The 15,271-nt window shown below is 39.3% G+C and overlaps 1 protein-coding gene across 1 annotated transcript; it reads right to left on the bottom strand.

Annotated features, from left to right (window-relative positions):
- Nucleotides 1-3,017: 3,017 nt before the first annotated feature.
- Nucleotides 3,018-7,106, bottom strand: LOC129763518 (uncharacterized). The gene has a single exon (XM_055762664.1). The coding sequence runs from the start codon at nt 7,104-7,106 to the stop codon at nt 3,018-3,020; it is 4,089 nt and encodes a 1,362-aa protein (XP_055618639.1).
- Between the last annotated feature and the right edge of the window lie 8,165 nt (nt 7,107-15,271).

Below are 15,271 nucleotides of genomic sequence, written 5' to 3'. Positions count from 1 at the left end.
CATTTGAACACTGAAACAAAACACGCAAAACTGTCAAACTGACGTCTCCGTGCACTGATTTAAGTAGTTTATATCTATTATTAAAATTCTGATTAGGTTCCAAAATATTATTACATATAAATGAGCACATTCAATACCAACACAAATTACTTTGGTATTGAAATTATCAAATTTTAGCATTGAGAAGCTCTCGAATTTTTCAGTGTTTGGTATTTCACTTCTTATACTAGGCTTGTCTAAATCAATTTTTTTGTAGAACGAGGTGTCTTCAAGTATTTCCTCCTGCTCGAGAAAATATTTACAAATATACACAGTTACATACTTGCAAAATAAACACTGTAGTGTATGTGCATTTTATGAAAAGTATGCAGTATCTTTTATATTACGAATTATGCGTCAAATAGAAGAATTTTGATCATACGTGATATTAATGCTGTTTATAACTAAAAACCAAAAGAAACTAATATCCAATTGATGTAAATGCAAGCAAGATTACGTGGAATAAAATCCAAGTATTCATATCATGATTGATGATATCTTATGAAACTTGTTTTCGTTCCTAATGTTGTTCTTGTTTTGATTTTCTCGATTCGCATATTTTTATTTGAATCAAAATGTTCATCTTTCATCAAAGCCAAAAGTTTATCACACTGGGCAGGGCACATTCGGAGAACATTTAGAATCATTTTAAGATCTGCTTTACGCGAAGTTGGAACGAGATTCAACCAAGATCTTTGTTCCCGTTTTGACATAGGACTATGTCTTTGATTTCTATATAAGGGGGTCACTCTACGAACAATGTAACGATTCATTAAGAGTTTTCAAACGCATACAGGTCGGACTCGATTATCCGGAGTATTGATTTTTTTTTTCACTCCGGATAATCGAATTCTCCGGGTAATCGAGTCAAAAAAAATGTTTTTATTCGTTTTTTTGCATGTATTTTTTGTTTTTTGAATATAAAAGAGGAATTCGATTTTTGATTCATCCCCTTGAAGTCAGAAAACACCTTTCTCACATGAAAAAAATTAATTTATCCAGATTCTCTCAGAAGGTGATAGGCAATCATATTTGATGAAAAAAATCCTTCTACGCATATGTTCGAATTTCAACAATGACAGAGTTATAGAACGTTTTTTCTGTTTCGGACTCTGTTACCTCAAACTGGCTCTACATTAAAAAGTACGCTACGGAAGACAACTCTGTTGCCTTCATTTGAAAGATGAGGAAATTTAGTATAGGTAGTATTGTAGTAGTGGAACATCTAAATTAGTGTATTTTAATAACATTTTGGATGTGAAAAACTTAAAAATTTATAATTTTTAATGTGTTATTATTACTTTTATCCTAAAAATTGTACTAATTGGATTGTTCCTATCAATTAAATTGAATCTCTCAAACCGCTCTACAATTAGTTCTTGGACACCCAAATTCTATCTTTCTTAATTTGGCTGCAATATCGATATAAAGAATTCCTCGTAAAAAATCAAGCAAAATCTTCAAAAATCACTATTTTCACCCCACTGTACATGTAATAGCCACTCAAATTTCAAAATCACTTCAATATGGGTATCAAATGAAAGTGCTCGACTAGTAGAACATAGCAGATCATGAAAAATTCAAATCCAAGATGACCGCAGTTCCCAAATAAACAATTACTTTTTGTATGGTTTCATTCAGCTTGACCTGTTTGTATGTATGTTTGAGTGTTTGTAGGATTGCTCCACATTAATTGAAATTTGACCCCGTTCCTGATCACTGATTGTTCTGAAATTTGGTAGACACCTTTAATTCTACTGTCTTTATAAAACTGCGTATTCCATGATCTTGAAAAATTCAATTTGGCCGCCGCTAAAAAATGTCTGAATGGCTTGACTTGGAGAATACACTACACTATGAGCAACATATATTCGAAAAGGTCTCCGCCACAAAATGGTCGACTATGTTTATTTTGCAATCCCCTCAATATTGGTATCAAATGAAATGATTTGACTAATAGAATACAGTACATCATCAATTTGCTACCCATATTGATGGGGTTCTGAGAAAATATGTAATCCGTCATTTTGTATTGTCCGCCATCTTGGATTTGCATTTTTCATAAATTACTGTGTTCTACTAGTCAAACCCTTTCATTTGATACCCATATTAGCTATTCAATATGGCATTATTATACAAATTATTCAAAATTTCCGAAAATCAAAAATAAAATACTCCGGATAATCGAGTCCGTCCTTTATTTGCAATGCCGATTTCCCACAGGCAGCTTGGTTTTGATGTCTCTGTTAGGGACCCGCTGGATGTGTCATCAATTTCGACCAATCAGAAGTGGGTATTTCCGTTAGGATAGGGGTTGAGATTTTTCAATTGTTCGACAGTTAGTTTCATGACATATATTATTTTATTCAATATAAAAAGTTGTTATGGAGTGCCGAAATCGATTGACGCAAAAATTTCATCAATCCATCATGAAATAACTGAGCAATAAGCGTTTGAATTTGGACAATTTTCACGATGTACTCGATTTTCGATTTTCAATTTGTACCACGGGAAAGGACCCTGTGATGCAATAGGTCCCATAGAGTCCCATAACGAATGGCAAAGAGACCATGTTTTGCCCAAGATTATGGAAACACAATCCAAACAGCACTAGAGGTTTATGATTGAGCAGTTAAACAGAATGACAAACGTATCACGAAATTGAATTTCTGGTACTTATCTAAAGAACAGCATACAAAAAAAAGGCTAGTGAGCTTGAGGAACCATTCAATCACGCGAAAATAATATCGGGAACACAAAAATTTAATCGCTTTATTCCAGCTGAAAGGGTCAGATTCAGTAAATGATCCCTGTTCCTTCCGATTTAAAGTGGACTGTATTTTAATTTTTCGGAAATAGAATTTTTTCGGACGAGTAAAAAATAACGCGACCGAATCATACTATTGTTAACTTGTATCTGGTTTTATTCGTGTTCGTGTAGAGAAAAATACAAGATTTGTATTTTGAGATTGTAGATTTCAATTCTCCTGATCCAGCGGCAGCAAGCACACCTCCGTTACTGCCCGCTTGAACTCTGCTCCATTAGCAGAGCGTACTGTAACGACGCGCGTCACGTCGTCATCTCCAGAATGAGTTGTTATGATTCGACCTAATACCCACTGCAGAGGAGGTGTGTTTTCATCTACAAGCAATACTAGGCCCCCCTCGGATATTTTCTTCTTTTTCAGCCATTTAACTCGACTCTGAAGCTCCGGCAAATATTCCGCTGTCCACCGTCTCCAAAAATGTTGTACCATGGTTTGCACTAACTGCCATCTAGACAACATATTCTGCTTCAAATTCAAGTAGGACGGTTCGGCTACAGCTTGTAATTCATGCCCAATCAAAAAGTGCGCTGGTGTTATGGCGGTGTAATCGTTCGGGTCATCCGAACAGGATGCCAAGGGCCTCGAATTGAGCACAGCTTCTATTTGCGTCAGCGTCGTGTATAGTTCCTCGTATGTTAACTTCCGGTTTCCTACAATCCGTGTCAGGTGGTACTTTACTTGTTTTACACCGGCCTCCCAAATGCCTCCAAAGTGAGGGCTTCGTGGTGGTATAAATGACCAATTGATTCCTTTATCGGTGCAGTAGTTTATTATTTTTCCGGTGGCATATTGATTACGGAACATCAGCCACAGTTCGTGTAGTTCGGTTTTGGCCCCGACAAAACGTCGACTCGTGAATCGTCTCAGGGCTGCAAGAAACGCATCTGTCGTAAGATCAGAAACTAATTCAAGGTGTATCGCACGTGTCTGCATACACACGAACAAGCTCACATAAGCCTTCGTGATAATCGGTTTACGCGCAGTGGATGACGACTTAACCCAGAATGGTCCGGCATAATCGACTCCGGTATTCGAAAAAGCAGGAGCAGGTCGGATACGATAGGCTGGCAAATCACCCATCATCTGTGTCGTCTTGAAGGGATTCGCTTTGAAACACGTAATACAATTACGAATCGTAGTCTTCACATTTAGCGGCCAGTATCGTTGCCTAACTATAGCAAGCAAACCCTTCTGCCCGATGTGCAAGTTATCCAAATGCAAATGCCGCACAAGTGCTTCGGTGATCGGATGTTTCGCAGGGAGCAGCATTTGATGACGGCTGTCATACGGAATAAAGGCTCGTTTGATACGTCCTCCAACTCGTAAAATGCCGTCCTCAGGATCGAAGAACGCCTTCAATCCGTTGAGTCTATGTTTCGTTTCAGCACCGCTCATCAATGCCTCAATTTCTGGTCGAAACGATTCGCGTTGAACCAGTCGTACTACTAAAAGTATCGACTTCGTTTTCTCTTCTGAAGTAAGTGGCCCCTTCACCACTTCCTTCTTCCTGGACTTGATGTACATTACGAAGCGCATCAAGTAGATCATGTAACGTACCACCTTCGTAAAACTGCTCACCTTGTCGAAAATCGGCATTCGTTCAATTGGTGTACATAAAGCCAGTACAACACCGGTCCGCATTTCTGGTAGTTCTTCATTTGGGAATTCGTCTTCCTCTATCGTCTCGACGACAGCATGGTTGAACGTAGGTGGACCGTTCCACCAAATATTCGCATTGATAAGTTTTTTCGGTTGTTCTCCTCGAGATATCAAGTCGGCGGGATTTTCGTGTGAAGGAATGTAGCGCCAGCTGCAATTCGAGGTTAATTTTTGAATTTCACTTACCCGATTCGAAACATAAGTATGCAGTTCTTGAGGCCCTTTTTTGATCCATGCCAACACAATTTTAGAATCACTCCATAGATTAATTGTCACGAATTCCAATTCCGTAGCATCTAGAAACTTCTCTACAAGTCTGGACAACAACGCAGCCGCCAACAGCTCAGCACGGGGTGTGGTAATAGCTTTATCCTTAGCTTTCTTCTTCGGCAATATTCGTGATTTGCTACAAATCAGCGTCATTCGGACGGTACCATCGGATGAAACGCTACGTGAGTATAAGCATGCCCCATATGCTAGGTCAGAGGCATCCGAGAATCCGTGGAGTTCTAGGGTTGAAAACCCGTTCGAGGAAATCCATCTTGGCAGATGTACCGCATTCAGCATCGTCATTTCATTACGAAAACTCCTCCACTTGGAGCAAATATCGTAGGGGACTGGGTCGTCCCATTCAATCTGTAACATACTAACTTCCCGCAGTATCAGCTTTGCAATCGTAATCACCGGACCGAAAAGGCCCAGCGGGTCGAAAATCCTAGCCAGTTGGCTTAACAGCCTTCTTCGGGTCATGTCATCCGAGACGTCGTCGTTGTCCAAAACAGACACAGAAAACCAATCCTCAATTGGATTCCACATCACGCCCAAAGTCTTCACAGTATTCTTCGTGTTGTCATCCGTAACCTCGAACGAGTTCCCTCGTAACGACTCAGGAACGTCTTGCAGAATCTCGGAGTGGTTTGCGCACCACTTGTGAGCGCCAAAGCATCCTTTCGCTAACAAGCTGGTCACATCTCGTTGCAATTGGCACGTTTCTGCTAAAGAATCAGCTCCCGTCAGGATGTCGTCCATGTACGTTCCTCTCTCGATGACCTTGGCAGCTTCTGGAAATTCGTTCCCGTGATCAATGGCTGTTTGCTTCAGTGCCATGGTAGCTTGGAATGGTGATGACGCAAGGCCATACGTTATCGTTAATAACTCGTAGACAGCCAGTGAATCGTTTCTATTATCACGCCAAAAGATCCGTAGGTACGGCTGGAGACTCACTTGTCGAAACATCTTGGGAATATCCAGCGTGAAGACGTACTGAAATCCTCGGAATCGTAGCAAAATGGAGACTAGATCTTTCTGGATCGTTGGTCCCGTCATCAAAACATCATTTATCGAAACGCCCGTGGATGTTCTAGCGGATCCATCATATACGACCCTTAGTTTAGTTGTCGTACTGGTGGGCCTCAGCACGCAGTGGTGTGGCAAATAATACACCGAATCTGATACTTCGTTGGAATCATATTTCTCACTGACACTTTTGTTTCTAAATGTTTCGCATTTCCAGAGTTCATGATGCGCCTTGCACACTTGACACTTATGTTCATTTTTCAGTTCACTCGTTGAAACTAGCGTGTGGCTCTTGGCCACCGCCTTTGGTTTAACACTCTCCGTCATTGGTTTCGTGTCGATTTTCTCGTATATTCGACACTGTTCTTGTAAAAACTCCAGCGTAGCAACGTAGGTCGGCAAAACATCTTTCTTTTGTCGAGCCTCCCAGGCGACACGTAGTTTTTTGTCCATTTTCTCCGTGATGAGATTAACCAGCATTTGTTCCCCGAGCCCAGCAATCGGTAGATCAAGATTTCTCAAAGCCTCAACATTCTTGGTGCACGTATCGATCATTTTCCTCATGTTAGTAGCATTTTCTTGTCCAACCCTTGGTAGATTGAATAGCTTCTCGACATGCTTGTCTATGATGATTCGTTTGTCCTCGAATCTCTGCTTCAATACCATCCACGCAGCTTCGTAATCATTGTTGTTGACTAGATCCTGGTCGATGATACCAGCCGCTTGTCCAACAAGGCAATTTCTCAGATGATACAATTTCAATGCTGGGTCTTCCTGCTGGTACCGGTCCATGACAGTGGTGAACATAGACTTGAATGAATACCACTTTTCATACGACCCGTCGAAGGTCGGCAAAGGCACTTGTAACGGTGGGAGATATGGTTGGGCCGGAACAACAAATTGCTGGATAGGTTTCTGGTATACGTCCGCGGAAGTGGACGCTAGTAAGGGAGCTTCTGTTGTAACCGCAGTTTTTGTCGCTTGCCCCATCAACATGCTCAGTTGTATCACCATGTCGTTGTAGAGCGACTCAAATTCTACGTATTTTTCGATTTGCTCCGCACGACGTTCATCAGAGAGGGGTAGCTCGTAAATTTTATTTTGAAAGTCATTGTACTCGCGGTAACAATGCTCCACCGTCTTTTGATGAAGTTGTAAGAAATGGATGTTCATAATATTTGGATTCGGTTCTTCAAAACTATGCCGCAATGCACTTTTCACTCGGGTTAACTTCCCTTTCACTGCCCCTCTCTGATGAACCAACACTTTCATTTGCTCTTCCATTTTATTCACTTCTATTTTTCTGTTCGATTCACCCGGTGTATTATCTTTTTTTTTTAGACGGCGGTGTTGTAAACTTATTCCTCACTCACACCACTAAAGCAACCAGCCATTTTTAGAAAAACAAAACGCCGCACCGAGTGACTCTTATAGAAAATTCTAGAATGTTCACTTTCCTTCCAGGAAATAAAATGCAACGGCGCTTTATCGATGGCTACGATATCGTATCGTCGGAATTTTCGAGAATCTTTTTCGTTTTCACAGAGACGGCTTAGCGTCATATCCAGCAACGGATATTCAGTTTTTTCTTCGAAGCGACCGCCGTGTGCAAAATGCAGCTAACGCGTCACTACACTCGCCTACAACAGCAGACGAATGCTCAATAATTATTTGCTCTAAAAGCCACTATCACCGGTTTTTCCTTATCCGGCTCGAAGGACCACATGTTCCTTCCGATTTAAAGTGGACTGTATTTTAATTTTTCGGAAATTGAATTTTTTCGGACGAGTAAAAAATAACGCGACCGAATCATACTATTGTTAACTTGTATCTGGTTTTATTCGTGTTCGTGTAGAGAAAAATACAAAGCGAGTGTAGAGTTTATTTGTATAGAGATGCGCAGGTTGTTCTCAGATGTGTTGATTATAATAGGGGTGCTCAAGTAGTCGAACAATCCCAAAATCTTCAAAATGTTAGATAATAAGGTTCCCGACAAAACCGTGCAGAATGAAATCTCAGATTTTGCAATGTAAAACCGTGTAAAACGAAATAAACTCTCAATATATCCTCAATTCAATCATGTATTGAAGTGAAACATTTTATAATTGTCTAATTATGAAATTCATTAAAAATTCTAAATACAAATAAAACAAAGAATTTTACAAAAAACTAGATTGTAATAAGTTTATTCGCTATCACCACTTTTTGGAACTACCAGTCTTATTATTCTGGTTAGTAGAAAGTCATCCTTATCACTTGAGCATTCCTGATGCGATTCTGGTTTAACAGTCGACGAATCCGGGAAGATCTCAGATTCGACTTAGTGATAAAGAAATCTTTTGTAAGCTGTGTATATGTACTGCTTTATTAATTATTAAATTTATCAAAGAGATTTTCAAACCGAAAGCAGAGATATAACTTTCCTTTACTTTTCATATCTGTCGATGTTCTTCGCATTCTAAGAGCTTGAAAAATTTACACAAATAACACATAAAGACTGCAAAAAAGCTATAAAATTGATAACTTTCTAGATCTGAAACACAAAATCGCACTCGTAGTCAAAACTATGATCCTGTTTTACTTTCTTTCATGAAATACAAATATAATTTTATTGAGCTTTTCAAAATTTGTTAATTCGTTTTTTCGGTTTTTAGACCTTAGATACATTTTTCCACTTATTGGTAGTAAGAAACAGCACCAATATCGCTCAATTCCATATAAAACACGCGTTCGAAGATCATGATGTGCTGCAAAACAGGTGACATGATGCTACATAAAATCGTCATTCCTGTAAAATTTTTACTTTTGGAGTTGGCCGGTTTTGCAACTAGGCGACACAATGTATCATTAAACATTCATTAGTAGCACCTATGTTTTTCTTTCAATTAACCCTCCTGTACTCGAGCCTGAATTAAATGACTATTGAAACTGCAGTTTAAGAAAAAAAATCTGGAGTTTTTTTTTTCATTTAGTTATATCTTTTTTTACTTCAAATAAATAAAGGGAGTGTCACATCAAATTGCATCACGGAAAAAACGCTGTAGAAATTCGCCCAGTAGACCGATCCTTTTGAAAATTTTAGACAGTAAAATAAAAACTATTAAACAACTTTTGGCATTTTCTTTTTATTCATACTTCGAGCCCAAGCCCGTATGCTTGCACCTTCCTCTTTACCCCGTCTATAAGGTTCTGTACAACGTCAGGTTGTAGTTTTTTTTGAACAGAAATGCATTTTCTCTTGAAGTCCGCCTCCGATTTGACACCTTTTGGGTTCTTCCGGAGGGCCTACTTCATAATCGCCCAATATTTCTCTATTGGGCGAAGCTCCGGCGCGTTGGGCGGGTTCATTTCCTTTGGCGCGAAGGTGACCCCGTTGACTTCATACCACTCCAACACGTCCTTTGTATAATGGCACGAAGCGAGATCCGGCCAGAAGATGGTCGGGCCCTCGTGCTGCTTCAATAGTGGTAGTAAGCGCTTCTGTAGGCACTCCTTAAGGTAAACCTGCCCGTTCACCGTGCCGGTCATCACAAAGGGGGTGCTCCGCTTTCCGCAAGAGCAGATCGCTTGCCACACCATGTACTTTTTGGCAAACTTGGATAGTTTCTGCTTGCGAATCTCCTCCGGAACGCTGAATTTGTCCTCTGCGGAGAAGAACAACAGGCCCGGCAGCTGACGAAAGTCCGCTTTGACGTAGGTTTCGTCGTCCATTACCAGACAATGCGGCTTCGTCAGCATTTCGGTGTACAGCTTCCGGGCTCGCGTCTTCCCCACCATGTTTTGCCTTTCGTCGGGGTTAGGAGCCTTCTGAACCTTGTATGTACGTAGGCCCTCGCGCTGCTTGGTCCGCTGGATGAATGAACTTGAAAAATTCAGCTTATTGGCGACATCCCGGACCGAACTTCTCGGATCACGTCTAAACTGCTTAACTACGCGCTTGTGATCTTTTTCACTGACGGAGCATCCATTTTTGCCGTTCTTCACCTTCCGGTCGATGGTTAGGTTCTCGAAGTACTCTGCTGACCGTGGATTGGACGATTCCCAGCATCTTACCGATGTCCCGATGTGACAACTCCGGATTCTCGAAATGAGTGCACAGGATTAATTCACGTTCGACGACATTCTTCCAAATTTACGAAAAATTGACAGTGAAGCATGGCCAACGTGATCTATACACTCTTATCTGATTATAAGCGAAAGCTGAAGATATAATTCCTAAAAATTAAATTTCTACAGCGTTTTTTCCGTGATGCAATTTGATGTGACACACCCTTTACCAATAACGCCTAGAATAAGGGGCTGTCCACATACCTCGTGGACAACCTTAAGGGGGGTGGCGGGGCGGTGTTGCTAAGACAATGTCCACGCTTATCCACGGAGAGGAGGGAGGGGGTATAGATCAAGTCCACGTGGACAGGAAGAATATTTTTACATTCAAAATTAAATTAAATAACACATATTCAAGAATTTCAATACTATCCGTATTTATCAATAAATGGATTCAGCCGCCTGAGAGTGCTACTCAGTCAAACGTTCATATATTTTTTCTCATATAAATAATCTTCTTCAGTGACATCTGGATTATAAAAGTATCTCACGTAAACTGTGAGTGACCAAGCTATTTCCTATGATCGAACTTTTACAGTCACGGGATATGCATAGACCCTCAGAGTTTAAAACTATAAAAATCAAACCATTCCATAATGGTTGAGATTTCATGATATGCGTAAATGATTTTTCTTCAAATATAATTTTCTATACACTTTGTTACATCTCGAGAACAGTTAGTCTCAAGATAATAATGTTTTCTAGAATTGCGTGTAAAATCATTTTTCCAAAGTATTTTAATTTCATCAATTTTCACTAGTCTTCAAAGAATTGAGCCAGTATTTTGATAAAAATATACGTGGAATTAGGTAGTTGGTTCGGAATATTTCAGGAGGTGAGAAAGGATCATATTTGATGAAAAAACTCTACGCATTTGGTCTCAATTCTCAATTAGAGATGTTGAACTTTTCTCGAGTCGAATTTTATGTCTTGAACTGACTTTAATTAAGAAGGTACGCTTCTTAGAATAATTATGCTACTCTTTTGGAAGATAAGAAAATTTTGCGTAGAATTCAGTTGTAAAACATTTAAATTAATGGAACCAAGTAACTTTCAAAGGTAAAAATAAAACATAAATTTTTGTGTTTTCATGGGTTTTTATAAATTTTCCAAAAATGCATGATAAGCTGGATTATTTCTATCAACCAAATTCAAACTCTCCAACCATTCTACAATTCTTTCCTTAACACCACTCTGTTATCCTTCTTGTTGTCTTGCAATAATTTAAATGATTCACTACATAATTTTATGCAAAATTTTCTCAAACGAAAGCAATTGAATCGTGCCAAGCAGCGTAATTTTAGATTTAAAGTCAGCTTAACGCAAAAAACGGTTTCAAGGTAAAGCTCAATAATTCTTTCGTAGATGAGTTTTGATCATACACCTGAAATATTCCAGATCAGCTACCAAACAACTTGTATATAACAATTTTTCAAGCAGATATAATAGTTTACAATATTGATAGAAAAATAGATATTCTATTCAATTTTTGAGAAAGTTTTCTCAGCAGCTTAAATATTTCTTCATGTTTTTGAGGAATCAATTAACCTTCTATTAATTTAACTGATTTCTCAAAAACTAATTTCCATCGGGCAGCAGATTTCAAATCAAAAATGCACAAGTTTTGAAAAAAATCAGTAGATCGGGGCAGCGGCTGATTAATTTGGCGTTGAATTGTTCTTTAGTAAACTGTTCGAATTTTATAAGTGATGTTTTGATTCAAGCGAAGGAAAACTGAAGAGCAATACAAATAACTTTTCGGGCAAGGTTAGTAAAAAATCAATGAGTCGTGAGTTTTCTGATGTATACCCCGATTCTGCATTCCGCCGGATTTGCATTCTGTTCGAAACCATTATTTCGTTCGAGTAACAATTTTGCATTCCCTATTTTTTTGCCCATTCAATGTTCGAAGAGAAGCAGATTGAACGGATTGCAAAAACAACTACTTGAACGGAATATAGAATGGAATCTTATCAAGTCGATAGAAATAAGGAATAGAGGTGGTAGTTTTTCCCCGCTAGCATTCTGAAAGCCATCTAGACGTTGAATGAAGAATGATCAATAAGCGGTTGAAAAATTAAAAAATATACGTTGAATATATTTCTTATACTCTATTAGTACCCTTTGAAAATTCCCGGAACTATTGCGGAAAAGGTTTCGTATTGCGCTGACGACTTAAAGTGAATCGGGTGTGTAAATGAACCATGAACCAGGATTTCCTGTGACCGATCGTACTCCGGAGTGGGCATAAAACTACACTCAAAAAAAAATTTTGAGTGATTTTTGGAACGCTGTAACTCTGTTATAAAATATTGCATTCGTCAAAGCAACAACATGTAGTTATATAGAATATTTTCGAGTTTGCAGTGGGCAGATTTGACCATCGATTTGCGGAGCGTTCATTATTTCATGAAATATTCTTGATTCAAAATTAAAGGATAAAAAGATCATTCGATAGAGAATACCTCTGTAGTAAATAGCTCTACTGAAACTCTTATGAATCAAATGGAAGCGAAATAATCAGGTTGATTGTGAACACATTTTAAAATTTATAGAAACTTTGAAGGCAAACCAAAAACGTTTTATCGCTTAGAAATTTCAACCCTTTACCCCTCAATCCTTTGTCAAATGAAGATCTATAGATATCAGTGCATGGTCTCTGATCCATCTTTTCTTTTCTTGAAATTCTTTTTTATTGATTAAATAAATCTATGCATATAAAATTGTTCTGTTTGTTTTTGTGCACTTCATAAACTCGAAAAGCTCGCCACTGATGGAACTCATATTATGACACAATATAAAATCCACTTCAATAATTGTTACTGCCAACCCCTCAGGAAGGTTCAAGATGGAATAAGCACACTTCTGAAGTAAAGCTGTGAGCGTAAATCAATTATCTTGTATTGAATACGTATTCTATGTGAGGCGCTCAGAATGCAAGGGGTGTAAGTGACTTAACTGACCTACCTTTCACATTGTAAAATACAGCTGGGAATGAGTTTGCAGCTGAGTTATGACCAAAAGAGAAACTCGATGTAGAGAAATCGATCAAATCACATACACCCCTTTCATCCTAAGCCCCTCATGTAGTAGCAACACATTTCTTTGCAAGTGTTTAAAAAATCGTGAACTAAAATTGTATCTGATAATGATTTTAAATCCATTTATTTTTATTCGATTGGCGTTGCTCAAGATCAATCTTTGGAATTATGTGATGAAGCTTCGGATGCGGGTTATTCAATTGTATATTACGCGTTTCCATTTTGGCATACTAGATAGCCTTTATATCTTCACAGATAATAGAAAAAGTATTACAAGTATTTCAAAATTAAACTCACATGAAACATATGCTTTGTTTTGCTACTCATTTCGCTGCCATAAAACCTAAATGCTCCACAGCAAAGCGTGGCAGGTCACAGCTAGTAAAATTTGAAATAAACTTAAATGGAATTAGAATTTGATGTAAGCGCAATCGGGTTATTTCCTCAATTATTCTAATAAAATAAGGAAAAATGTCCACGTGGTCAACAGGGGGAAAGGTATGAACGTTTGTCCACGGTGGGGGAGGGGGGAGTATAAAATCGTGCTTTTTCTGTCCACGTGGTATGTGGACAACCCCTAACAGAGACGCGCACAGTCGGTGACACCGTGCGCGAGTATACGAATTGAGGGGCTTAGAATGAAAGGGGTGTAAGTGATTTGATCGATTTCTCTACATCGACTCTCTCTTTTGGTCATAACTTAGCTGCAAATCCATTCCCAGCTGTATTTGACAATGTGAAAAATAGATCAGAACCTCAACCATCGGATTACCTAGCAAACTGAAATTGGAACGTTCTTGCAGTTGAGTTTTTAACTAAAGAAAAAGTTGATGAAGAGAATTCGATCAAGTCACTTACACCCCTTGCATTCTAAGCCCCTCAATTATAATTTTGCGCGCAAGTACAGAAAAGTTCAAACTTTGTTTCATCGTTTAGTACTAGATTCATTTTCTAATGACTTTGTCATACAGTCAATGTTGGTAGACCGCAGCCTAACATTTGAACAATTAGTCGCCCGTAATGCCCAAAAATTTGGCCACCCCTGGTCTAGATTAATTTTCGGAAAACTAAGTATGTCAAGTTGCTTAATTAGGTAAGGTCTTCACACCCAGAAAGTTTCATTCAATTTTGAGAGGGTCGAGTTGGCGCGAAATCCGTCCAATTTAATTGCAGATCAAGAATAGCTAACTAGAAGTGTAATCGCCCCTCGTTGACGCAATCATATGGAGTGACAGTTCTCTCCAAAATCGTCGAATCATTGTGTCTAGGTTCGTTTCCTGCCCCGCCAGAGTGCACTGTTTGAAACTCGGGATAATCTCGAACAATAATCATCAATTATTAACGAATTAATTAAAATGACATAACTCTCCGGGGGCACTTTGCCGTTCTTCAGCTCCCAAGGCTCCCACACGCAAATGACCAATTCCATTGTAATTATCATGTTTACCAGCGTCGGCCGCTGTCGTCTGCACTCTCAACTATGTGTGTCGTTATTTGATCATCAATTCGGCCGACACATGTTGAGACCGTTGTTTAATCATAATTTTCGATTAATTTTGATGACATTGCCGAATTGATAGTGGAAAAAAAATATAACACTGAAATCGGCAAATACCCATTTTCCAGCTGCTCTCATTAGTTTGAATGAGATTGGATTAAAACCTCCAGTCAAATTAACGTGACACAATCGTCCCTCATTTCGGCTGGCTGGTGATCGCCGAGGTGTCACTTGTTTCCAGGTGCTTAAGCAGGTGTGAAACAATGAGACGAGCCAAAATATTTCCAATGACGTTGCATATTTCCATTTTCTCTACACACAAAATAGAACGCAACGAAACTCTGATAAATATCTGGACGCTTCCCGGGTAATAATAGCCCTGTCCAGTGCCGATACAAGCACAAATTGCGCCTGCAAGGTAGTCTACATGATTTACTCTGTCTCTCGCTCTGTCTCGTACCCGGCAGGGTATCCGAACACAACGCTAACTGACAGTTTCCGAGCTCAGTGTAGTGCGACTCCGGGGTGTGAGGATAAGTGAGAGCTACGTGATCTAATCTAGCAAATTGCGCCTCGCAGCAGCAACAGCAGTAGCAGCAAACACGGAAAGCACCACAAACTGAGCTCGCAGTTGGCTCGCAGGATGGAATATTTTCGGACATGGTTTGGGCGGATAGAGAGCGTATAATCAAACAATTGCACACGTCGTTGAACTGCACCGAAAATGGGTACAGAGGAACACAAAGTAGCCAAGCGACGGTGTGTGTGTGTGTGGCTGTGTGGGTCTTCTGGAAGATCGCAAA

This window comes from Toxorhynchites rutilus, chromosome 1 (assembly GCF_029784135.1).
Source record: "Toxorhynchites rutilus septentrionalis strain SRP chromosome 1, ASM2978413v1, whole genome shotgun sequence".
Lineage (NCBI taxonomy): Eukaryota > Metazoa > Arthropoda > Insecta > Diptera > Culicidae > Toxorhynchites > Toxorhynchites rutilus.
Note: the sequence above shows the minus strand (reverse complement) of the source record. Positions and strands in the feature narration are given on the sequence as shown.